This window comes from Phaenicophaeus curvirostris, chromosome 2 (assembly GCF_032191515.1).
Source record: "Phaenicophaeus curvirostris isolate KB17595 chromosome 2, BPBGC_Pcur_1.0, whole genome shotgun sequence".
NCBI lineage: Eukaryota > Metazoa > Chordata > Aves > Cuculiformes > Cuculidae > Phaenicophaeus > Phaenicophaeus curvirostris.
The window spans coordinates 79,487,368-79,514,919 of record NC_091393.1 but is presented as its reverse complement, the minus strand read 5'-3'; the positions used below and the strand labels follow the sequence as shown (position 1 = coordinate 79,514,919).

The 27,552-nt window shown below is 40.2% G+C and overlaps 1 protein-coding gene across 3 annotated transcripts in view; it reads left to right on the top strand.

Moving 5' to 3' along the window:
• Positions 1-27,552, top strand: part of TTC7A (tetratricopeptide repeat domain 7A) — a 178,223-nt gene that overhangs the window by 111,567 nt on the left and 39,104 nt on the right. For 2 of the 3 annotated variants that reach the window (XM_069852628.1, XM_069852630.1), the window contains exons 16-19: positions 5,939-6,055; positions 9,965-10,062; positions 16,432-16,566; positions 26,624-26,826. In XM_069852628.1, coding sequence (XP_069708729.1) covers positions 5,939-6,055; positions 9,965-10,062; positions 16,432-16,566; positions 26,624-26,826 — 553 coding nt within the window. The remainder of the gene's footprint in view (positions 1-5,938; positions 6,056-9,964; positions 10,063-16,431; positions 16,567-26,623; positions 26,827-27,552) is intronic. The other variant, XM_069852629.1, reaches the window with a different exon arrangement.

Below are 27,552 nucleotides of genomic sequence, written 5' to 3'. Positions count from 1 at the left end.
GAAGGAATTAGCTCAAGATGCATCATGGTAGGTTCAGATTGGACATAGGGAAAAACTTCTTCAGCAGAAGGGTTATCAAGCACTGGAACAGGCTGCCCAGGAGGATGGCAGAGTCACCACTGCTGGAGGTGTTTTAGAAATGGATAGATGAAGTGCTTAGGGATATGATTTAGTAGTGGACAGGTACAGGTGGACTCAATGATCTCAACAGTCTTTTCCAGCTTGGAGATTTTATGATTCTGTGATTCTATCCTGTGGCAATGAGTTTTGTATTTCTGTGTTGTATGAAAAAGCACTTCATTTGCTCGTTTTAATTCTACTGCTTGATTGCTTTATTGGATATTCCTTACTAGTTTCATTTGAAACAACACAGACTGCTTTGATTTCTTGATCTTCTTCATGCTATTAATGATGTTATAAATCTGTCATCTCTTCTCAGCATCTTTTCCAGTCTGAGAAGTCTATTTACTATCGCCATATATCAAAAGTGTTCAAAAACTTTGATCATTCTTCTTATCGCCTCCACTGTTTTTCCAGAGCTGTTAAATCATTTGATATCTTGTATCTACCTGTATCCTCCTTTTGCATCTCTTACCTTAAGGGGAAGAAACTAATCCCAGAGCTTAGTGGTCAAAGTGTTGGGGATCGAATCCATGACTCCCACCTCCTCAGAAAGCATCCTCCAGTCACCTACCCATCCAGATTGTGGCACTCTTCTGTCTTTCATTGGAGCTGATGTGGAATATTTATCTGGGCTTCAAAAGGCAGGAGGGTGAGCTGGGCTCTGTTGTCTAGTGACACTTGTGTGTTGCTCCAACACCCCATCAGTCAGTCACTGGATAAAGTGCATTTGCCGTCCTTGGAGCTGTGACTAGCATTCTGATTTCTCTCTCTGGGCAAATGTCTGTAAACACACAAACAGGCATATGCATCCTGGTCTTCAATTAAAGAAAGAAACAAAATACAAATACCAGTTGCATAAGCTCAGTATCTTCATACTAATATACACAACTGTCTCTGTGAATTGCAACATATTACTGCTGGTTTTGGTGTTTTGTTTTGTTTCCTTTTGTATTCAAAATCCAAAATAACCCAGCAGCTGTGTGTGTAAGTAGGCAAATATGGGTAAATAATGAAAGACTTTAGGGAATGATGGCCCTGATCTAGTAAAGCTTGAAGACATGTAGATCTTTGAGCAGCTGCTGACAAGCTCAGCAAAAATAGAGGTGTTATAAGCAGCCAGTGAATGGCAAAACATATAGATAAATGACTACATAATACTCATTATTCCTAATTTAGTTTCTCAACCTTGAAACAAGTGGAATGTGTTATTTTTTATTATAGTACTAGTATTATTTATTGCTTGTCAGATGACAGGGCACAATGATCCCGTTGTGATGTTGTAAAAATTTGTAGTTAAAAACTTCATTCTAAAGGATTTTTAAAATGTCCTAATAATTAACTGATTAATAAATCTTTGTATAGTTCTATAGCATCCATAAAGTAGTCATTAGGTTATTACTAATCATAGGAACTTACAACTTCTTCCACAGGTGTGCTCCTAGGCATTTATAGTATACCATATACACATGTGAAACCTTCTGATAATAAGTATTAACTATTAAAACTCAGTAATTAGATTGGCAGTGACAGGAAAGAACTGCCTCTTTTCTTCATGGGTAATATTTAAGAATTTAGGGGCTGAGTATTTAGCCATGTAGGATTACAAGACTCTCAGGAGGGTGAGGTAGTTGTATTTGTTGAGGCCATGAGGCATGGTGAGTATCAGCAGCTAAAATCAGTCTTTATGAAGGCAAATGTTGAATACATCTTGAAACCAAAAAAGTAGCTTGCTTCCACCTGGAAATTCTTACAGGCCTTCCAGTATTCCAGTCTGTACTTTTTTGTCAATGTGTGGTGTATTGTAATGATATAGATGTCATTTATACTACTGTAATTTTGATACTGAAGAAACCTAATTTTGAATTTTCAGAGCTTTGTATCTTAGCAAAGTCAACTGTTTACAGATTTTGATTTTGCAGAGTTAATGCTGCTGTGATAGATACGTATGTTTGCTTGTGGCAGTAACCTGACGTTATATCAGGGAATAGAAGCCTTTGCGTGCTGTCCACACACACGATAAAAGAAAACTTCTGAGAGGGAGTTTAGGGTCTGGCATCAAGAGTAAGCCCTGGTTATTTTCCATTGTTACCATCCCTGAATTTATACACATTACAAGAATGATTTGCAGATTTTTTCTCTTGTCTTCCTATGCTTATGTAGTAGCAATTTGTGTTTGCTTTAGCCCAAATCTGTTTTCATTTTCAGAGGCTAACAGAATTACCAATGACTGTATTGATAATCTTGGGGCTATTTTTATATGTTGAATCTCTTTAAGGGGCTGCTCTGCTTAATACTTACAAGCATCACATGAAAGGACAATAAAATGATATTAGGAAAATATAATAAGATAAGATCTGTGCATACATAATTTTTATTTATGCCCGTGAGAGTTGTGCGCAGACATTGATGTGACACAATAATCATTAGATTTGTTTATAGCAAGAATGCTAGCTCAGTAACAAAATTATAAGCTCAAGATAAGTGATACTACTTCACTTTGATGTTTTCACTATATTTGTATCTATGTGCTTTTGCCGTTATAAAACTTACTAGAAGCTGAGAAATACAAACAGAATATAGCACATACAGCCTAACGTCTTTATTGTGTTTCCACCTTTTAATTATCGTGTTTAATTTTATTGTTTGATTACTATAGTTTTCGGTATGGTTTGATTCCTTTTACCAGTTACATTCTTCACATTTGCCCTTTGGTTTGGTTTGGTTCGTTACATTATTACATGATAACATGAATATTCCAAAGGTGAATTACCGCAAGAGCTAAAAGCATGTGGTGTCTGCAAGATCCACTAGAGTCACACTGCAGAGAGAGTTGCTAAAGTTGCATGATTATTTTTTTAACCTTTGTGTGCCCATGCCTTATGACTGCTGATAATATTGTGCTCAGACTTCATAGTATTTTTATATTTGTCTTTTCCTATGTTTCATTTGTTGTTCTTTCTCCTGAGACAGAATGTTGCATCTTAATCCAAAGCAGCTTATATATACTCACTATAAGCAGTAAAAAGAAGAGTGATGGAGAGAAGAACTTGATGTTTGACTTTTAAATGTTTAACTGCAATGTTTAAATATACTAAGTAGTGATTTTAATTGCCTGCTGATAACTATGCCATCTATATCCCTACTTATATGAAAGGGAGAAGGAACCCTAGATATAACTCTCCTCTATAGTAGTTTGACTGTTAATAGATTCTTCTTTCCTGTATTCTTATATTTCATTAATATCAAGAGTGGAATCTTGTGGCGTTCAGAAGTGTGGAGTTGTGCAGGGCTGTAATAGGGCTGCTCTCTAAGCCTCAGGCTCATTGACCACCACTCTTCTGCTGCAAGGAGGGTCATACAGTGCTTCAGAAGGTCTTTCATTTTGAAAGTTTGTGGTGCTTTAAAAATTATTCTTCATGTTAAAAATAGCATAAATTGTTCAATGCATATCTTTCTTGGACTGGTACAATATTTTTAATAGAGAAATTGCCAGAAAGATGATGACAATGCAGTCTTGCCCCTCTGCACAGCACAGTCCAAAGACTCTAACTCACAAGCCTGTGCATCAAACCCATAGCTTCTATTTGTGCGTTGCCATTGCTTTCTGGATGTTAATCCTGTCTTGCTGAAAAGCTTTAAAGACCGTAGAATTTACTGTCTACACGAGGTTTTTGCTGCAAAGATTAGTTTCTTTGATACTTACATGTCTGCATTTACTTAAAAATCTCCATTTGACTAGTTTCAGCTTCCAGCAAATCCTTGGATTTTCTGATACTTTTTGTTTTAGATCAAAGACTCACAATTAGATATTTCTCCATGTAGGTGTTAGCAGGCTAGGGCAAAATAATTTATTTGCTGCTTCTTGGTTAAACCAAATAAACTGAGCTTCTTAAGCCTCTCATGATATACGTTTTCCTAGCCCACGGATCACTTGCATAACCTTTTTCTGAACCTCATTCCATTTTTAGTCTTCTTTTGGAGTTAAAGAGCAAGAGCTGCTAGCTTGTGGTCTCTTGCTGATGCTGTGAACAGGAATAACCACAGCTTCCAGCTTCTGCTTGATTGTGCTTCCATATATGGATGCTAAAGGGTGCCTGACCTCTTAACTGCATTGTTATTCAGGAACCTGAAGTTTGTGAAGCTATCTTTTATAATACCGTTGCAGTCCAGGATATAACCTCCCATTGCTTTCTAGTGATATGTATCCCCTGCTCCTAAGTGTTTGATTCTATACTGGGTTGCATTTAAAAATTTTTGTTCTTATTAGCCCAGGTAGCTAAGGGGTGCGGAGCAGCGTGATCACTGGCTAGTTTCTGTTGCTAACCACTCCTTTGAATTCAGTCTCATTTTTGTTAAGAGTGCTTCTACTGCTGTGTTCTTTGTCCCAGCAAAAATGTTTGATCCATCCATGGATCTTGACCAAAAATAACTACGTGAGTCATAATAAGGGCACTTCCTTTCAGTTAGGAGGTCAGCATCTCTAAGAGCAGGGGATTTTTTATTTGTTTTTCTTACATCAGTAACAAGAAAATCAAAGGTAAACGTAGAACATGGATATAAAATAGTTAAGGACAAGGACAAATTCATTTGATCTTGATCTTCCTTTCCTAGCCTAAGTTTGTACCTGGGGAGTTTAGTTGAATAGTTGTCCTGTGAGGTCAAACCGTAGCAGCAGCCATGAGAAGACTTCCCTGTACCAGTTGACAGTTGGGCCGCATTTTGGCGGCGTCATCCTGCCCCTCAAAAAGCCCTAACATTTCTAAGTGCAGAATTTTAGTACATTACAGTAGATGTGTACCACAGAGTCTTGGGTGCAGATTTCTAATTACCGCAAGTGAATTATTCAGCTCCAAAGCCTTCTCTAACATCATCTGTGCAATTGCTGTTGTCTCTTTCTGAAGCTGTTTGGATTCTCCAGAATCCTGCAGGTCATGTTCACAGGACTGGTTTGGGGACTTCTAACGTTCAGCTATTTAAGTTGTGTGCATGTATGTACATATATGTGCATCTAGTGGATTAATTGCTAGCCATATGTGTAGATCTTGGCATTTATGAACACATTTAAAGCAGAGAAGTAAATTTACATTAGTAAATAGGAAATAAATTCAGTTGTCTTAGCAATTAAAAAAACAAATAGGTGTTGTGAGCACGGCATTAAAAGCCATGCTAGCAGCAAGTGGTAGATTGTGTCATTGCCAAATCTGTCTCCTAACCTCTGCTTGACCTAGTTCTGCTAAATTCCAGTGGTCTGTGTAAGAACATGTTCTCTAGGTATAAGAACAGTAGCAGCAGTTACACTACCTAGAACAAGAATGTACAAGGGCTATCATCTGTCTTGCCTAGGGGCACGAGATGATTGCCAGCTGGGGTTAAGGAAAAGCTTTTCCTTCCTGTGAGGCATTACGTAATTGTCTGCATACATTAACTGTGTTGGGTTTTTTTGTCTGAAATGTATTATATAAGCTAGTGCTATAAGATTCCAGACTAAGAAAACAGTCTGGCATATGTATTATGGCAATTTTTTTTGTTCTGTTTTTAATGCTGTCCAAAATAAAATTAGGTTCACTGTATGCTGTACCTTGTTAGTTTTGCAGTGCATTGCTTTTAACACTGTCCTGCCAGCTTTGTGACGCAAATTTGTCTGCAGCTGAGGAATATTGTTAATCCTCTCATCTCATTGTGGGGAATCAAAGTTGAGCCAAATGAAATGTTTTCTGCTATGGTGTTTTATTTTATTGCTGCACATACAAAACAAGTAAAAATGCATATTTACAAGTTGCCAATAAAATATAAGTTATTATTTTTTATCTTGCAGCTTACTCTTCACCAAAATAAAACTGGAATGGATACATAAAGGACCCAGTGAGGCTCTGGTGACATGTAGACATATGTTGCAGATGTGGCAGATGGTATATAACGTTTTACAGCACAGGTAGGCTTTCTCCAGTAACACGTTCAGATTCCATAATGGAAATGCAGTTATCTTCTTTACTTGTCTAGGTACTTAAGCATCCCTTTTGCAAAAAGGGTTATAAACTCTACTGTTTAAAAAGAAACATGAGTAATCTTTCTAGCTGTGATTTTAATAGCCACGATTAAAACAACAACAACAAAACAGATCCTCAAGAATTTAAGATTGAAGAAGCAGCTTGAACCAAGAGTTTCTGATCTGAATGTCTAGTCATCTCTGTCCGTATTCAGATGTCCAGAATGGAGAGTATATTTCTTCTTTTTTTTCCTAATAGTGCTGAGTATCTGTCAGCAATTGTTCACAGCCTGCAATAGTTAGCACCACCCAGGAATGTGGGGGGGTGACAAAGTCCTGAACTGAGTAAGCCAAGGAAAGGTACACAGCCAAGTCTCTATCATATACTGTGGTTGCACGCTGGTTGCATAGCCTTATGCTAACTGGTCAAGGAAAGGAGTGAAGAATGTAGTAGCTTTCTTCCTTCCCTCATCCTAGTAAATTTGCATTTAGACAGTGCTAGGTTCCCTTTTTGTTCCCTCCCTCTCATCTGCTTCTCCTATGAAAAGTTTAGAAAGTGTGAAAGTTACCAGGTTGGATTTTCTTCCTTCTCACACTCTTTGGATATTATCCTAGTCGTGATACAACTGTACAACTGTCTTGAGAACATTATCCCAAGACTGTACTTATCTCTCACTTATAATGTCCATAGAGGTTGTATTTGATGGAGAGGACAGCATGCTTGATGGCAACAGCCATGACAGCAAACTCACAATGCCTGTATTGTTCCCTGATTTCTGTATGCATTTATTTAAGCTTTATAAACACCGGAAGTATATGTACAGAATGATGCATGTCTATATACAAGTTGTCCTTGAGGGATTATTCATAATTCCTTGTTGATTTAGCTAATGAGCAGCTGACCAAACACAAAAATCAAGATATTTACATAGCAGCAGAGAAATGCTCTCTTACAGGCTGGAATCATTGATTTCCTTAGGCCGTAGTCTCTTTAGCTAAGGATTCAATCATGTACCTTTCACATGAATAATCTTTATACCCATGAGTAGTCCTCATGAAGCTGATCAAATCTACACTGAACAATTATAACTGAAAAATTTGCTCTTGTGGGGGTAGGAGGGTGGGCTGCAAGCCTAAGACTGAAGGGAGTACATTGAAAAACAGACAAATAAATGGCTCAGCCATTTGGACTGCATTCAGATCCCAAGCTGTGCTTTGACTGTTATACTTAAAATCCCAAGATGTGATAGCTTTAGAAGCTTTTGATAAGCTTTAGCCATAGAAGCCTAAACAAAACAAATTGCTTTGCTTTTGGTTTTAGGAATTCTAATGTATGTTTCACTGCTATTCCCAGTGGGCCTTTTTGGCTTTCTCAAAAAATACATCATAAAGCATTTTCTGTTTGGAAGTACTGCTTGAAAGGTAACAAGAATTAACTTGGTACCTGCAGTTTCAGACTGCATTCAGTGACCCAGGAACCCCAGGAAGCAAATTGCAGCAGTATCAGCTAACAAATATGTAAAATATTCCGGGATGGGCTTGCAAAGGAACTTGAGGAGAATTCTCACCAGCGAGACTTGGACACAGACACATTTTAGGGCTTCTTGGGAAAGAGAAGCCTGTATTTACATAAAGTTGAGAGCTGTTGTGTCCAACATTCTGCTAGTTCAATCAGTAGCTTATCGTCTCACAATTAAGTTGCACTTTGGTTGCATTTGGTTGCATTTATCTGGCCTAAGTTTCCCAGCTTTGCAATCTTGCTATGACTCAGCTAGACTAAAAGAGTCTTTCAGGCCCCAGTATTTTCTCCCTGGGCAGCTATCTGTATGCCATGCTCAAGTCCTCTCTTGTCTTTTCTCCGATAAACTGGTGCCTCTGCAGAGTCTCAAAATCAAAGTGTCCCCTTCAGCAATTTTTGTCACTATTTTATCCACTGTCTCAAATACCTTTTAAGAACACGGGCAGGGAGTGGCAGTGTGCCCCACTGTCAGCCTTTCCAGTGCTGTATGCGGAAGGCAAATCATCTGGCTACTGTCCATTCTGTGTTGCATGGAAAAGCTTTCTTGGCTGAAGGCCTTGTCGTGCAGCTTTGAAACAGCAGTTCATTTTCAGCCCTTCTCCAGGATAACAAATAAAGCATTGGGAGTGGCGGTCCTCTTGGTTTTCAGGCTGGGATTTCAGTCTTTTCCCAGTTAAAAGGCCATGCTGTTGACTGTACTGAGGTGCATTTTGTTAACTTGAGTCCAATTCATCAAGCCACCTCTGAATGCTGCTCTCCTGCGGCCAGTTTTTTTACTGTGGCCAAACTTACGCCACCCACCAATCTCATCACCTGCCCTTTGTGCAGGAGGATAGCGTATAAACCAGCCATGTGCCTGAACAGTGACTTTGTGGTGAAGGCTACTGCGCTAAAGTGGCACTTGCTTCACAGGAGTGATATTTTGAAGTGCAGCTGCTGTGTTCCTGCATACACAACACACCAAGAAGACAGAAGTGCCCCTGCAGTTCCACCAGCAGCTCCCAGCCAGGGCACTTATACTTGGATTAATCCTGGGTAGGCAAGGCTTAGGCACAGGACAGAGAATTGAATTTTCCCTCATATCTGTCACCACATGATAGTCTCAAATGGAATATGAGCATGAAAAGCAGTATGAAAGACAGAGAGGCCCAGTCAAGGCTGGAGATTAGTACAAATAGTCAAAAGCCCCAGAATTCAGGGTCCTTTAATAGAAGCCATAAAGTTCGATCCCAAAGCCCAAGTAAAAGCTTAATTTGGTATTGTAAGTATGATTGCCACTATGATGAATGACAGGAAATGACTTTCAGTCCTAGATTGTTAGCTCGGAAGGACAAGACTTGGTTTATCTTTTGCTGTTGTTTTCTGTGATAACAGAATAATCATGCTTAAAACTAAATAGCAATCCCAAGCTAATTATTCTGCTAGATTAATGCAAATTCAAGGGAATCCTCTGGAATCTCAACCAGAGGACTCATCAGACTTGGAAGATGGGGCATCCACAGCAGTCATAACTTCATGACAGCTTGTTTCCTGGGAGGAATATTGTACAAAGGCTAAGCTGATGAAGGCTTGGAAGTGTGCCAGAAAAAGTGGCCAGGGCAGTCACTTTTCCTTTTGATATTTTGTCCCGTAATGGATGATGAGAGGAGATATCATCACCGCCTGATCCTAGGGGGATGGCAGGCGATGTGGTGACAGGAGGGCTCAGGAGGTCTGTGTTAAGTGATTTTTTGTTAGTCACATGGATTTTTTTTAAGTTTTCTTTGAAAGATCTCTTCTCTCAGGACTAGTAGAAGAGCAGACCAGATGGTCTTATTTTCAAAAAGTAGTGATATGGGGTAGCTTTTATCTTCCTTCTCTGTGTGAACAGAACAAAGGTGGAGAGGAGTAAATAATCCCTTTGAAATGAAGGATTTTACACTGGGGTGGAAGGTGGCAATTGGTCTGTTTCAAAACAATCAGCACAGCAGACCTGTAAGCAACTCCTTCTGCAGATGAGCCCAAGGGATTGTGGTTCTTTCTGGCCATGAGGAGGCTGCTGGCTGGGTCGCTTCTAGCTGCCAACATGTTCCTTGTCCAGTAAAGACTTCCAACAGCTAAATAAACTGATAGCATGTTGCCCTGGAGCTCTTGCTGGGCACTGTTGTCCCCGAGTTTCCTGTGTATTGCCAGGATGCAGATGTTAAAACAACCATTCAAGAAGAAGATTGCTTGCAGCTGAGAAGCTTTAGTTTTCGGTTCCACAGCCAACTCATCGAGACTATTGCCTCCTTCAAGGGAAATGTTGTCCCTCTCTTTTGGTAGGTAACTGTGATTTTGGGTTTTTTTCTTTACAGTGGCTCTGAGGAAGGAAGTAGTGTGACTGAAACACCGGTGATCAAAAAGCACAATGGACTGCATCTCACTCTCCCAGATGCTCATGATACTGATTCTGGTGAGAAAACAAGATGTCTGCTTTCCCATCCTAAATGCATGCTTTTGCAAGAGAGGAATGTTTCATTTGCTTGTGCAGGCGTGGGACACAGGCTCTCTACACTTGTTTGTTGCTGGGATGGTGGTCAGGAGGTCCATACCTGTCTCTAGGGATATCTCTGCTGCGGAAGGTGTCACCATGGTTTGTTTGTACCTTAGCTGCCCCATGCATAAAACAAAGATATGGGTTCCTGCTTTCTTTTCCAGAGCTCTCTGAGGCAAGCATGAAAGATGTTTGATGGGAATTGATTACATTCCTGCAAGAAGTTGTGTGATATAGTCTCTTTTTTCTGTTGTCTTCCTTTTTTCCCTCTCAAATTTAATCCTTTTTAGATAGATGTTTTGATCAAGCGAGCTATTATTGTGGTTTTGGAAAGCTGAGTGAGAGTGTCAATTTCTATTAGAAGGTGATTTGGTTTGGGATTTGTACATAAACCTTGTGATTCTTTACTATATGGTAAATACACATTCACAGTAACAGATACAGTCAGATGGAAATAACTGAGACATCAAAGCTAATCTTGGCAGGAAGGGGAAAGGAGGCTTTCAGAGAATGCTGCTGGCTTGTGATTTTATCGTAAGTCTCATGATAGTTGGTGCTTCCTTTAAAACCCTAACTCAAAAAAATCAGGTGATTATGTGAGAAACTTGCCTTTTAATTTGGGTGGTTTTTAGGGAAGCAATTTTTTATCCTTGTGTATATAGAGAAATGCTTGCAAAAAAAAAATGAACCTCACAGACTTACAAACTGGCAAAGAAGAATGTGAAAACTAACACTTAAACAAGCCTCATGCTTTGGAGCTAGGAATTAGGGTTTGTCTGAGTCTTAATCTGGAACGTTTGGAATTGATATAACTGAAGTCGCAGGCTCAGCACATATGGCTGAGGTGGAGGACAAGTTTTTATGTGTTAAATACGTGACTTGTATTAAATTCTGTCTTTAACACCCATTTACACCCACCAATGGTTAAAAAGTATTGCAAGGTTAGGTCTTGTGAATGCAAACACTCAAAAATCAAAACATTTTTCAGTGTGTCTGTTCTTTTGTTTGTAGAGTTAAACACTTAGGTTTTATATCTATGACATTGTAATCTTACTGATTCTATACACACGTATTTATGTAATTTTTACTCTGTTTATTCTGTTTCCCTTTTATTACCCTTTGCAGAGATGAGTCTCTCTGCACCTGGATTGGTCCAACCTCCAGTATTGTTACAGGCCAGGGGATGAAGTTATTGGGAGCAGCCCTGAGAAGAGGGGCTTAGAGCTTATGGTAGATGAAACACTGGACGTGAACTAGCAATGTGTGCTCACAGTCCAGAAAGCCAACATCCTCAGCTACATCAAAAGATGTGTGGCCAGCAGGTCGAGGGAGGTGATTCTGCCCCTCTGCTCTGCTCTGCTCTGCTCTGCTCTGCTGAGACTTTACCTGGAGTACTGTGTCCAGCTCTGAAGCCCTCAGCACACCTGTTGGAGCAGGTCCAGAGGAAGGCCACAAAAGTGTTCAGAGGGATGGAACACCTCCCCTGTAAAGAGAGGCTGAGAGAGTTGAGGTTGCTCAGCCTGTGGAAGAGAGACTTCAGGGAGACATTGCAGCCTTTCAGTACTTACACAGGGCTTATGAGAAAGATGAGGACAGACTTTTTAGCAGGGCCTGTTGCGATAGGAAAAGTGCTAATGATTTTAAACTAAAAGAGGTAGATTCTGACTAAATACAAGGATGAATTTTCTTACATTGTGGGTGGTGAAGCACTGGAACAGGTTGCCCAGAGAGGTGGTAGAAGCCCCATCCCTGAAAACATTCAAGGTCGGGTTGGATGCTTGCTCCTCTGCTGCAGACATGCAGCACCTCCTCTGAAATCACAGCAAAACTCAAGCATGTTTGGTCTCTGTGTAGTACTCTCCTCAAAAAGCATCTGGGTTGGTTACCTGTTCCAGCTTCCTCCTAGCCCAGTTTTAGCAGCTAGCTTGCAATGGAGCAGCTGTAGTTCAGTAGAAAGTGCTGCATACCATGGTACTGCCTGCCAGAAAGAGCAAATAAATGTAAAGTACAAGCTTTAAACCAGCTTTTCACACACATAAAGGGATTTGCAATGAATGCAGTCTAGTTTTGGCCAGCAAATGTGTTCCTCCTCCACTTTGAGAATCTAGGTTTCCATGCTAACATTTGCACCCATGATGGATGTAAGGATGCGGTTCATACTGAAATTACACCATCCAACTTAGCATGGGACTAGCACTGGCTGTTTTCACTAGGGATCTGTGGCTCACTGCTCTGCAGGCTGTAGGTGCTGCTGTTCTCAGTCTGTTGTCCTGGTTGGGAGCCCCTTTGAAGACAGTAGGAAGTGAGATTGAATAGTACAGCTTTAGCCTTGCTTGCCCTTTTGCCTTCCCAGAGCTGCAGCTGAGGCTGGCTGCTTTGAAGGAGGGAGGAGGTCTGATTTTTTTTTTTTTTCATTTTTTTGCATCGCTTTCTGGTTTCCATCCTGAAATCCCCTGGGAGCACGTGGTAGTACTGCTGTAATGCACAGGCACTCAGTGATCTCTGGTCTCGTCACTGAAGGGGGAGATTACTGCAGCTGGGTTTGAAACTGGCCTCTCCCTCAGTTAGACCACAATGAGATTATTTGCTGTGCTGGAGTTTTAGGTTTGCTGCCAGGAAGATTAATTGCCCTTTATTTTCTTCATCTTCTCCTCACTGAAACAGTGTTCCTAGCTAAATTCACTGATATCAGTCAGCTGTCTTGCTGTTTCATTCTTTTTCTGATATAGTCTTATCGTATAATGCTTTTGCCTGAAGTGATTTTAGGTTAGGGAATTCTGTGTTTCTCATAAGCCTAGTAAATCTACTGAGGTGCACTTCTATTTTGATAGCAGTTTTTTCATAGATGCAAAATATTAAACTTGGTCCTTCTAGGTCTTATAACACTAGAACAGTGCTCTAAAATTATTTAGATTTATTTTGTATTGCTTATACCCAGAACTCATCACAACAAAATCTTTTTTTTTATCTTTATGATTTCTTTCCAAAATGTGTGGAGGGCTTTATTGTAAAATGTGAAGTTTATATTCTGTCTGGCGGAGTTGTTAAAAAGAGAGACTGCACTAAAATAACAAATTGATGTGATACCTTCTTATGCCAACATTTGCATCTATTTCAAGGCATGACATTAAAGTCCTGTGAGACAAGTTTTGAGGTTTTTTTGTCATGTAAGGATCTACATTTCTTTAGGAAGAGATATTTTATAATGAGACATTCAGAGACCTTTCTGTAATGTTGCTTGAAGTTTTTCCAGCTCCCTCCACCACCCTGAGGTCAGAGCCATACTGGCACAATACATGCCTACCTTCTTTCTCTGGAGACAGTGAATATTAGAGGTATACTCTTTTTCTGGCTCCCGTAGGCTGCAGCCCACTCCCAGAGTCACCATATTGCTTGCCTGAAGTTCAGACCTGTGCTCTTTCGGTCCAGAAGGGCCAGGCTGGCAAAGACCTTCTCTTACAGAGCTTATTTGGGCAGACAAGTTTTAAGGAGCATTGCAGCAGAGACAGGTAAGAACAGCAGTAGCAAATATGCAGGTATTGGCTAGGATGAAGAGAGCCTTTTCATCTGACGTGTGTCTAGAACAAGGAATGTTTCTGGGTCTGAGGCTGGGCAGGGTAGGAAGGGATCAGATGGTCTCTGCCTAGTGTGGTTTGCTTCCTTGTGTAGTCTGAAATGAAAAAGAAAATAAACATCAAAGGACTGGAAAGCCAAAGGCTGTTAAATGCCAAGATTCTCCACTGTAAATTGCTAAGTAACTTGGGTTACCTTTTTATGGCTGTGCAGATTGAAGCCCACAACAATGGGCAAGATCAGTCTCAAATCACAGGCTTTCCCCTCTTGGCAACTACCTGGTTAATGAAGAAAAGGAGGAGAGGAGAAGCTAACTTGTATTCTTTAGAGTGCCACTAGCTCATAGTGATACTCCTGTAAAGCCTGCTTTGTGAAGAAAGGGTGCAGTAGTAGCTCCTAAGTGCCTGTTCAACCTCATAGCAGTGAGTGAACCTCTCCAGGATGCACAAAGGTGCCTTACAGTGACATAGTGTCCTTGGATTGACTTGCAAGGAAAAGAGGATTTCCCTGAGCTCTATAAGGATGTGAATGAAACACCAGCCCATCTGCCCACCTAATGCAGTCAGACCAGCATTACATCTGGGTGCTTGCAAGAAACTCTGCTCTAAAAAGCCTCCTTGAAAGAGGAGTAGTCTTGGCAGAGAAATGTAATACTGAAAGTTGCTTTCAAAGCATGCTAACGTGATCAGGAGTGCTAATACAAGAATCTGGTTAGGCTGACTGCAAAATCCCCAGAGCCCACATAGTTCTTTCAAAGTTTGCCAATCTAGAATTCAAGAGGTCTGCCCTAACTCCAAAGCGCTCCTGGTAACATCACTGGCAATCAACATAGCCGTGTTCTTGTTGCCTCTGCGCTGCGAAGAAGGTTTGGATGGCTGGGGGTCAGGGCTGGGAATTCTGGAGAAATTTCTCCCAGGTGCAGATAGGAATGGAGGAGAGGAGCATGAAGGGGCAGGAGGAAGGAATTCCATACAGTGAAACAGGCTGAAGACCTATCTGTTAAATAAACTGTTAAATTTATTGCATTCCCTGTGCTAAGCAGAATGGCTTTTATCGTACCATTTAAGCCTAATTGCTACATTACTGCACTGTCATCTCTTGGAACCTTAGATCTGGAATGTCTTTGAAAGTATGTAGGAATCTAAGAAATGCATCTAGGAAGAGCACATTTGCATTTTCCAAGGAAGCTGTGGGAGGTGCCTGTGCTGCAGGGCTGTTTTGAAGTTCCTCTGCTTAAAATGAATGGCATTAGTTAGCAGTGAGATAATGGGACAAATATTTCCCATAGCAGTTTTAGGCTTCGAATTGCACTTGCAGCCTCTCCCTAGCCATGACACTCTTGGCACTCTTGGAGGCAGGCAGCGATGCCTCTGGTTAGGTAAAAGCTGCAGGGCATATCCTGCCCAGTGCTGCACGAGTGTCTTTATGGAGGAGTACGAGGCAGAAGTGTGCCTCCCCACACACTTAGCAGAAGGCTGGGTCCCAACAAAGTGTTCAGAGGACACCAGCCAGTGGACCATGCTGCTCTGCCAGCCAGCAACCTCGCCAGCAGTGATGGTCTGCTGGTGAGGAGGTGCGGTTTGGAAATCTTCCAGCACCCTCCAGCTGGAAAAGCATGGTAGCCCTCTCAGGTGTACCACTTAATGCATATGCCCCATGACAGGTTTTTTGCTCCTCTGTCCCTTCCGTTGGTCAGAGCCCTCCCAGCTTCTCCAAGTAACAGTTCCTAGGCTCTGTGGCTCCTTCAAGTGGGAGAAAGTGGGATTTTAACTCTGTGATCCTGTGGTCTACAAGGTCAGCCTGTAAGGTTAGTTTGAAGAGTAATGCTAATCAGCACCAGTGTCACAGCAGTTCCACAGAGAAAGATCTTATCAATCTTGAAGTCACATTAAACCTATGTATATTAAAATATTTATTTCCCATAGCTTTGCAAAGCCAACTCTGAAATCTCATTTTGTAGCTTCTTATTTTGTTGCCATCCTGTTAATACCCCTCTGAGAGCTCAGCTCACCAATATAATCTCACTTGCTGTCTTGGAGAACGTGGTCACTGCCCATACATTCTTTTGGGGAGTAGCTTTTGATGCAATGCTTTGTCCCAGAGATGTAGGCACCAAATACTTTGTTCTTCCTTAAATGTTACAACACATACTAAAAGTTAATATAGTCAAAGCACTGAGATCTCTGTTACCCAAGGTTAAATGAAAAACCATGCTGACCCTAAACCAGTAGAACAATATTGATGTCACTTAAAATGCGTGTGCTGTGTGAATGATGCCAAGCTACTCTGTAATGCTGCACTAAGATTTTTACATTAGTGGGCCATATTTTGTAATTGTATAGTGATGATGTGCTTATGATATGGGTTGCAAATAAGTATTCATGGGAAATACTTGATGGTAGAGTTCTGCTTTCCAAATGAACAAAATGGAGTTGCTTCCTTGATGAATGCTGAGCAGACCTTTATGAAATTACTGTCGGTCTCTTAATTCACTTGTTTGAGCTGCAGTCCTGGGATGATTTAGTGGGTTTTTTTTAGTAAATTAATCTTTTATAAAACATGGTTCTCCAGTTGGTTGTGCCAGAACTCAGTGGAGCTCTTATTATGTAAAACTGATGCAAAGAGTGGAGAATTGGACCTACTGTCTTAATAAGTCAAAGAAATATTGCAAAGAAGTACAAAATGTATTATTGTTCTTGTTCGTTTGTTCCATAGGATCACAGCGAGCCTCTTCTATTGCTGCATCACGACTGGAAGAGGCCATGTCTGAAGTAACTATGCAGAGCAGTGCAATGAAGCAAGGACCTATGCAACTGTGGACAGCTCTTGAACAAATTTGGCTACAAGCTGGTAAGCGGTGAATGAGATTACATAAGTATTAACAGAGTAGTTGTAATCAGTAGTTGAAAATCTTATCCCATCAGAAAATCTGCCAATCTCTCCTAGCCAATTTTTAAATACCGCTTTTTTGATTCAGTATAATGAATAAAATACTGGACTAGTGTGATTTTTTTTCAGCTAGCCTCTATTTTTCCATAATACACAGAAAACTTCAGTAATTGCTAAAACACGCTTTTAAAAGAAGAGGATAGTTAGTTCTTCATTAACAAGGTAGTTGATAAGGACAATTACTTTCATTCTCCTTTTCCTACATTTTTCCCTGTAATAAAACTTGGAAAACTGTGTATTCAGAGTTATTTAGATTGTGAACTTTCCAATCTTTGCTGGGGTTTAAGTGAACATTATTAAAAAGAGTAAGTCCTCTACTCATTTTATCCTTGACTATTTGGGTCTCCCAAGGACTTGTAGGTTGCCTGTCAGTTTGAGACACTCATGCAGATATGCTACAGCAGGGCACATTAAGGGAAAAGAGAACACTGAATGAACTCTACCCAGAGGCAATCTCCAAACTCATGAAAGGGTTTTATGTAGGACATTTGGTGAGGAACAGAATTGCACAGCACACTCTGCTATTTACATTTCAGGACTGACAGAAATATCTGACCCTGCAGTTTTGCTCTTAAGAGACAGTTTTTCTTCCACAACTGGGCCCACAGTTGTGCACCTGAAATTACACATGAATGCTGTGATTGCTTCTTGGATGTGTCTGCTACCGTTTGCAATGGAAAAAAGGGCAGAGCCCACTGAAACGTTTCTGATAATTTGCTATTCTGTATGCAGGAGAACCTTTCAAATTCCCATTTAGCTAATCTGTATAATTGACAATTCTCACATAAAACCCAGCAGTCTCACCCTACTTCTCAGCAAATATTTTTAAAGCTGGTTTTGTGGGCCATTTCCTGCCAATTAGCCTTCAGTTCTAGCACAAAATATGTGACATTTTTTGTTACAGTGTGATGTAACTATTAAAGAACAAAAGAAGTTACGGCATAGAATGCATCATCCTTTAAATTAATCATGTGTTCACTTAATGGCTTGTGTGCGTGTAAATTTCAGTGGTGTGCTGTGGGCTTCAAAATCACTAGCAAGATTTGCTTTATTCGGTTTATGATCATGATTTAAGGCTGCAGAGGAGACTGGTGTGGAGCAAAAAAAGATGGAGTTTATTATGATGAGAAGTCAGGTGTCTGCTGGCCATCATCCTGCCGGTAGTTCTAGGCAGTTACATTTTTGCTGCTGTGTATTGTAAAAGCAATAAAGACCCAGTGCTTGCCATAACCTAGCTGTGAGTTGCTATGATTGCTTTTCCATGTAAATCAAGTGCCTTTCTCAAAGGTGTTAATTAATTCTTTTAGACAGAATTTATTTTTATAAGCTGTAACTTTTCTGTCTGTTCTGTCATATTTTTTCTTAAGTCTTTTTTTCATGGTTGCTTTTAACTGGACTTGAATCAGGATTGATGTTCTGAAAATACATACTGTGACCGCTTTGTGATTTCATTAATGAAGTCAGTTATTGTTATGGATGCAGCTTAATGAGCTCTTAGCAAGGTACTGCCCATTCTCTTCTTCTTTCAAAGTCACTGTGGTCTGGTATCCTGAAGGGTGGGGAGAGATGCAAGTGTTTCAGGGTACACCTTACTATCTGTATAAAAGGGCACAGTGCCTGAATAATTAGACAACTTCTTTTAAGTGGGTTAGTTCTTATGCTGGAGCTGATGAGTGGAATAGTCCAAAAGGGTATCACTGAGCCTCTGGATTGGAATTTTTCCCATCTGGAAGGAGGAGGAAGGAGGAACAGCTATACTTGTAAGGAGTTAATAGCTTCCAACATAAAGATATTTCATAAACAACATTAAATAGAAATACATGGTTAAAAATGGTAGAGGTAGTCACATGCTTTTGCATTACAGCTCACCCCACCTGCAGAAAACAACAAGCGCTGAGCGTAATGTTCTGACGCCTGCATCTGGAATACCTTCATATTCATGGAAGAGCCATACCAGTATGCTGTAGATTTCTCTCAGACTTACCTTAGACTTGTCCTTTTTCAGTCAATGACTCATCTTGTCACTCTAAGCAAGTTCCCTAACTTTTTCATACTTCTGTGTGGAATACTAATAGGCATACTCTGTTTTCAAGTGTTCTGCAGCAGACTGTGATTAACACAGCTTGTCTGGTCCCTTTTAACAATAACCTCCCAGTCTTCTTGAAATGTTATAGCTTCTTAAAAGGAGAGAGTATTCTCGTTGGGCTTTAACATTTACAATCCTAAACATTATTCTTGGCCCCAATTCTAAGAAGCAGGTCATTTCAAGTAGTACTTGGTAAAGGTGTCGCAGTGCACATGATGCTATGGTACAGTTCCAGGAATGGTGGTCTTTATGCAGCCCAGATGCCTGTTTTATCCTACTTTTCATGACTGAGAGCTTGAATTCAATTTTGAGAGGAGAGAAAGAATTTCTGTGGCATTGGTAAAGCTGCTTAACTCCTTCCACCTCTTGTTGTAGGAAGACAACAATGGGAATGTTAGAGATTACTGGTGATGATACTGCTTGTATTACCAAGAGAAATGTCTGATCTAGGCACTATTTCTACCCTTCATTTCCCTTTTGAAATCATGCCAGTACTCGTCCTTTCTGTTTAGAAAACACAGTCATGCTGCTTGGCTAAGGAAAATGTACTTGAGGTGTTTCAAATTTATGACCAAACTTTACCTTCATTTGGCATTTTTATAAGATCACTTTTGACCTAGAGAGCAAAGCATGTCGGTACTGAAGAGAAATAGTTCTAATAGTTTTAAGCTCTTTGGGTAACTGGAGTGATTTCTTATCTGAAGCATGTGTGATTATATTTCCAGGCGGTAATAATCACATGCTTTGTTTATACAGAGCATTTTAGAATGCTGCAAGCCAGTTTTAATAAGAGTTCTAGTCTTCCAGCTCCTGTTGCTATATTATTTTAAGCTTTACTTTTAACTACAATGTCCACTTTGTTTGTCTTCACTTGTACTTTATATCTGACAATTTAGCCTCTTGACTGACCCAATACTTTACCAAATATGGCCACTCACAGCAAAGTAGGTCTGGTAACATGATCTAAGATTGGCTAAATGCCTGGTAAGCACAGTCTGTGAACCTCACCAGGTAGACCTAAGGCTAATTTAAAGGAGCTTTTAAAGAAAAATGACTAGGATAACTATTCCTTGTACTCACAGTGGGGCTGGAGTGGGCTGCTTGCTGTCGCAGTAACATGCTGAAGTTTACCCTAGGAAGAAAATATTATAATGAACATACCACAAACAAGAAATGTAAAAAGAGCCAGTGTAGCAGAGAACAGTGAGCTAATGGAAAAACGTCTGCTCCCCCAAGTTATGTACAGCAGTGACTTCTTTTTTTTTCCCCTTCACAAAATGTTTGCAATTTATTTATTTTATTCCATATAGGCCAATTCCTGGGAAAAAAACTGTGTTGGAGGAGATGGGCTCTGTTTCCTGCGAACATGTTGTCAGGGCCAGCAGGCTGGAATCTTCAACCCCAGCTGGCCCGCGGCACAGCCACACAGTAGGCATCCCGGCAGCAGCCGAGAGCACAGCCAGCCCTGCTGCCCCTGAGCTCACCCAGCACAGCTTATAGTTGCATAGCTTGCACATGAGTATTTAAATGCTTTTCCTTCCCAAAGCTTTTAGCGATCCTAAGCCCTTTGAAGTTATTAGCTCTGATACTAAAGGTGTTTATCAGGTTTGGGAGACATCTTTACTGACATTGCCAGAATAGCTGGCATCAGATACTATCCTGTGATGCCGCACTGGTTATCTGAAGCAATACTAGTGTTTTTTCTTTGTTTTTTTTTTTTTTTAAATGCTTTCAAATTTTAGAATTTTAAATTTAGAACTTTCCCAACCACTGCTTGGGTTCTTGAGCTCCAAAGGTGCTGCTGATTTTTTTTTTTTTTGCTTTTTTACAGTGACACAAAGCAGTACGAAAAGTTGGAGCCTGGCAAGGGTGAGAGCAGGAGAGAATGCTTTATTACACAGCTGTTACTGAGTAGGATAAAAGTATACTGCTGTGATGGCTGCCCTGTGATGTTTACTTAGTAGGAGGGATTATGAACACTTTGCACTGGAGATAGAAATGGTAAAGTGAACTGGTTTAGTCTCCTTTGGAATGCTACTAGTGAAGTTAAGAAGCCAGAAGTGGTTCTGCTAAGCCTCCCAATTTAGCAAACTCTGTCTTGGGTTTTTCTGGTGCAGGCTAAGGATCACCAAATTCCCCATTTCTCTTTGTCTGAATGCCCTTTGGGGATAGTAGGTTTTGATCTATGCTCTCCAGATGTTTAATTTTATTTTCTACCAACATCTAATTTAAAAAGTGAAAAGGAGTCTTGGCTTTATATCCGTACTGGGCATTTTGGATTGCCTCCACTATTCCTGAGGCTTCTGGATATTTTTCATTGCTGGAACAGGACATGAAACTTTGTGGACTGATAATCCATTGGCATGGGCGGTCTTCAGAAAGCACATACCATTTCATGAAATCCGGGACATGCAAGCGTGCACCTGTGTGTTGAACACTTGCCTGTGAAGGAAACAGGCAGGAGCTAGCAGTGCTCTTTGTAAAGCAGTCTGTAGATACTTTGCCAAGAGATGGAGAGAAACCTTTTGCATTGCCAGAGAATGACAGAGGGTACTGAAAAATTGCATTTCCTCAGTTGTTCAGTATGTTTTGGTCAAGTGGTAAGGTGCATACAGTCATGAAGAAGGAAGCGGGCCATTTACTTATACCAGAGACAGAAAATAGGAATTTATACTTGACTGGCCTGGAATACAGAGACTTAACAGTCTTTTCTTTGATTATAGCCAGTAATACGTGTTTTAAGAAACAAGAAAACCCAAAAAGTGCCTTTCCAACAGAAATTTTTTTCTGTCACATTTATTGCTAGTGGTTTTATTGCCTAAAAGATGGTGGCTTGCTTCTCCCAGCTGGGAAAGAGCTGCTTCCTCACCAGTGAGCAGGGCCCACTTCACATCAAGGAAGCAGCTATTTTGTAGTATTTCAAGAAATGTTTTGACTGTGCCATTTAGTACGGAAAGTAACTTGTGATAGGTCCATGACACTTTCAGAAACTTGCAGTCTAATGCTGCATTTGTAAATGAACAAGCTTAGTAGCCATTTCAACCCCTGTGACACCCAAAGGCTGGAAATTTAAAGCTGCACTCTAGACTCTAGTTAACTACCAGTTTGCATACAAAGACAGCCTTTGACGATGTAAATCTGTTGCCTCGTTCAGAAAAGCAAGTAGCTGAGCTCAGGTGGATGGGAACACGTGGCAGTTTGTGTTCTTCATTTTTGTACCAAAAGTTTGCATCAGATGAAATTATTGCAGCCAGGATACATCTTGAGGAATCTTCCGTCTAATCTGCCTGTGAATTGACAGGCTAATGCATGCAGCGTGGCGTCATAATACAGAACAAGGACTAAAAGTCACATGCCAGAAAGGAAAGGCAATGAGGGGAACCCTTTGTCACTGTTATAGCTCTGTATTCACTGCCGAAGGCAGAGCTGTCTCAGAGGGGTGGGTCTTTCCAGCTGGCTACGGACTGCTGCGGTAACAAGCATTAATATCTCTTGAAGACAGATGATGTGAAACAGAAGTCACCTTCCTACACATCCCCACAGTTGCTCTCACCTTCTTAAAGTGAAAGTGCCATCCTGTGGAGCGTTTGGCTGTACTACGCCAGCCATGTCACTATGTGGTAGCATTTTTGAGTGGACAAGAGAGAGCAGACGAGCTTTAGATCCGTTGGGCATGTGCAACTGAGTAATATGGAGCAGTCTACTTGTGGAATTTAAGTGCTGCGTATTGGATAACACCAAATACGATTCACAAAGAATGAAATTTTAACTCTTGGACTCTTCAAACTGCAGAAATACATTTCAAATCCATTTGATTATTTTTTTTTAACTAGAATTACAGTCATTGCTGCTTCTGTGGTGACAAGCACAATCACTCTTGACGCTGCTTTGAAACACTTGGGAATAGAGTTAGTGTTCAAGGTGATGGCAAGGGACTCAGGCTAGCACTGTGATGCATACGTGACTAGATTACACTGTTGTTACTCCTCTGATGGACTCCCGAACAGAGCTCAGTGAAATAATTTATCTTGAAGTCAAAAAATGGAGCCTGACTGTAGGACACGCAGCTTTGTCAGTGTTCTGGGAAGTACTCCCGGTCTGTGTGTTTGCTACTGGTCCTTGGAGAGTGAGTACATTATATGCTTCTGGCAATTGTCACTTTATTAAGGATCTTTGCTGTAGATGATCTTAAATGCTACAAGGAACAGCTGGAAGAGCTAAGAGCTCATATTAGGAGATAATGATAACTTGAGTGGAGATGCATGCTGTTCTCAGAAACTGGGCCCAGCATTAAGACGTGTATCGGTGGAAGTCCAGGTACAAGTCAAGGCAAAGGAGGCCGTAGTCACAAGAGGAGATGGCAGTTGTTTGGAAGAAAAGAGTAGGCTGTACAGTACTGCAAGAAAGCACGGATGAGAAGCTTAAGGTGGATATGAAAAAGAGATGAATCATGCTAGGCTGGACCATGGAGTCAGCTGGATAGCTGCTCGTGATCTCAGCAGTTGTGGGCTCAAGATTCAATTAGCGAATGAAAGGAAACAGTGCACAATTCATCTCCTCTTTGTCCATCCATGCAGTGCAGTCTTATTCCGCACCTATAGGTAAAAATGCTGAAATTTTTTCCTAATAATTATTCACACTCAGAGTTTCTAGCATTACTCCAGAGAGGCTAATAGGAGGTGAATATACCTCCACCAATAGGTGGCTAATAGGACATCATCCAGGATGATTGTCTCTCTCTGCTCAGTAGCATTCAGAAAGTCTTTGGTGGTACAGAATGTGAATTTGTTTAAGTTTTTATGAAGGTGATATTAAGAGAGAGAGCAAGGAAGCTTGCAAACATGGCCTTTAGTTTCAATGCTACAAAGAATGTCAGTACCAAGAAAGATGAAGTCCAACAATTGTATGCTCATAAATGGTTTCCCTGAAACATTGAACCTTTCACAGCATAAGAATTACAGGCCTTCTGTACCTGTGTCAGCCTGGGGAGATACCCTGTGCTTCGGAGTGTAATTGGGTTCCACATCTCTCTGTAACAAAACTTCCTTGCTAATTTGGTCAGCATGATTAGGTGATGTAAGGAGATATGCTGAATAATCCAGTGCCTCTAACCCATGTAACGCAAAGGCAGGTGTTCCAGTACTTTCAGTACTGTTGAGGAGGAAGCAGCATTACCATGATAAATTTAATGAATCCTTGCTTTGGGGGTTTGGTTTCTGCCTCTGGCTGTGTTTTTATTCCATGTTATGTAAGCATATCTTGTTAATCTGTAACTAACGTGAGTATGTAATAGAAGAGAAAAATGAGTTTACAGTAAACACGTTTTAATGCAGGCCTAAATGATTTTCCTTAATGTCTATTTTTAGCTGGGAGGGTGCACTCCTTTCCTTTTGTACCCCAAAGGCACCTATCTCATTCTTTTTTAATGCAAATTAGACCTCCCACACCATTAAATCATATTTTTATTGACTATTGAGCCTGAAAAGAAATGGACTGAAGTTTAATATGCTACATTACCATACCATAAAATACAATTTGTAGATCTTATTTAGATTCTGTGTTGCTGCACTTCCTCTAAATAATTGTTATTACTGAAGAAGATTTACAGGCACCGTTGAAAGAATAAGTGGTTTCCATTTTGTATGCATTGAAACACCGTCTGTGTGTGATTTCACATCTAAACCCCTTTGCTCCTGATTCTTTTCCAAAATGTAAGAAGTCACATTTGCTGTTAGTTGCTAATAGAGCTTTTAATGTGGCAGTATCCAGAACTTCTACTGACTTCTAACAGGGCCAGGATTTCACCCCTTCTTTTGTGCTCCTGAGTTTGCACTAACTTTGCAAACAAAGTGTTTATCTTCAGGTTGTGAATCTTGCTTTGCACATCCCCATCCTCATTATTGCCACATGCACAGCGCCAGCTGCTGTGCAACGCTTGGCAGGAAAATGCTCTGTTCCTTGGGAAGTGCAAGTAAAATACTGTCCTCCCACGAATTTTTTAATCAGGCTGCGCACATACTCAGCTTGACAAGGTACATGACCTTGCTTTCTGTTGTTATAGATAGCTGCAGCCTCTTGGAGCCAAGGTAAGGGATGCATGCTGAGATTTTATAATGATTAACTAGAAAGAAATGTATATGATTCATTCTTAAGGAGTATAGCTCTTACCAAGGAACTAATGTTTTGATTATGTTGACAGCCTTGGAGGAGAATGATGTTTGTCTGTAGTACACCCTAGGGATGGTTAAGAAATATTCAAGTGTTTTCTTGATAATGTCTCACCTTTCTACTAGAAGAACCGCTTCAGAAGTGGAAGGATGTTCAGCCATGCCGTCATTTCAGTCCATGATCGTTTCCAGTGGGCCAACAGATGTGCTATTTGTGGTCACAGTCCTATGTCAGATAGGCCAAGAGTCAAGGCCATGGTCCAGCAGGACTGCCTTCTCCTGCTTACCTCTACCCAGCAAGCTCCATGTCAGATGCCAAATCCCCACAGTCATCTGGGTTTCCCAGCGTTTTGAAACTGGCAGATATTCTAAGCAATTTAAGATGAATTTTCAGACTAATTTCCCCCCTTACAGAGACATCCTGAGAGTATTCACTACTTTTAAAAGTTGGGGCATTTAAGGCTGTGTCTAATTTCAGAATTATTTATCTAAATCTGGAGCCTGAATTAGTCATTTTGGATTGGATTCTTGAACTGTCAATACTTACTGCAGTACCACATGGGTTGAAAAATAAGGGACTTTGAGGTTTTGCAGTGATAACAAACAGGTTATGGACCTAAGAGCTGCTGTATGAAGAGAGAGAATTATTTTATATACATGCATACATACGTATCTGTATATATCTCTAAGAAGTGCTCCCCTTTTCAGTTGTGCATGGCAGTGAAAATTGAATATCACTTTTGCAGCCTTTTGCAGCCTTTTGCAAGGATTTAATGCATTCAAGAATTAAAGAGACTATTTCAGTTGGAAGGGACCTACAACAATCATCTAGTCCAACATAACAGTCATCTGGTCCAACAATGATTTAGTCCAAATCCTGATAAATGTTAAAGCTTAATCATGAGATATGTTGTGAAATTTATGTTTAACATGAGAAATTATTTGATTAACGAATGGTCAAGCACATTAGTATGCAAGAAACCCACAAAAATAGTTGACTATAGCTGAAGAAAGTAAATGACTGAACAGTCTTTTCCAAGAGCAATTTTTTCTTTTTCTGTAGATTACGTATAAGGAAGTAAATGTGTGAATACACAACATACATAAGTCTCTATGATTAAAGCCTTTTGATTTTAGTAGTCTCTGAAAAGTTAAGAGATAGCTATCTGATAAAATAAACAAATAAGTAGAGAGAAGTACGTTTAATCATTTTTAAAATGTGGAAATACTCTTTTAAATAAGTTATCTAACGTCCAGTTCAGTCAGATGTATCCTATTACTCTGACATGTTTAAAGTTCTCAGTAGACAGTGATGGCTTATTCTGTTCTTTTTTTCCCCCAGATTATTTGGAAATACATATGATGGCTCCAAGTGGCTACCATCCCTACTTCCTTAGGACTCAGTTTAGCACTGTTTACATTCTCACATTCCTGACTGAGGAATCTTAAGGCCGTCCTCTGTCAGGACAACACCTAACAATGTCCATGAACATTTGTATAGAGCCCTTAGCATTAAAAAAATACCCATTCAGTGAATCCACTTGTGATAGTAAGCACTAACCATAGTAGTAAGCACTGTGCAGAATCATGGCCTCATATTTTAATAAGCTTAAGGCATACAATATGTAATTAATGTGAAGAAAAGTGTTCTACTTATTTCAACTAATGGCAGGGTGTTTTGTGTTTTTTGGGTTTTTTTTTTTAGCTGAACTCTTCATGGAACAACAGCATCTCAAAGAAGCAGGCTTTTGTATCCAGGAGGCAGCTAGTCTTTTCCCCACATCTCATGCTGTACTGTACATGCGTGGGAGGCTTGCAGAGATGAAAGGCAATTTGGAGGAGGCTAAGCAATTGTATGATGAAGCACTCACAGTGAATCCAGCTGGAGTGGAAATTATGCACAGCCTGGTGAGTTTGCAGGGGCTCAGCTCCATTATAGTATTTATGCTCCTGATTAACTGTAATAAGAGGGGAGAGGGATCATGCTTGCTCTGGATGCCGTTTGTCTTCCTAATCCTGAGAGCAAGTGATTGTTCCAAGAATAAATTGGGTAGCTTGAACCTCTATTTTAAGAATGGATTGAATGTTTTAAACTAATTAGGACTTGTGTCAAAAGTAAATATTTTAATTGACAAAGGCTGGTAGTTTTGGAAGTCAATTCACTGCTTTGTCTTTACTGCTTTTCCTGCTAACTGTTCTGCATTTTAAATAAGCAGTACATCGATGTTTGAAAGATCCAAACTAAATAACTATAGAATATGCATATATATGGGGTTTGGAAACCTTGGGCTAGAGTCTTGTGTCTACTCAAATCAAGATAAACTGTGAGTATACAGTAAAATCAATCTGTTATTATTTAAGCTGCTCCAGCTTTAGTTAGGGGCAGTGACTGCACATTTGTGGGGTTTTTTTGGTAACAATCCTATCCAGCAAGTATTTTTTCTGCTGTACTATCCCCAAAATAAACTTATTTACAGACACAGGGCCTAGATGATGATGATGATGATAATAGTAATAATAATTGGAGCTTTGTGGAAGACCAAAACCCCCTTGTCTTATGAAATCACAACAGCTGATCATATTTCATGAATGATGTGGCTTGTTAACTGTAGCCCTTATTAGGTCTCTCTGGGA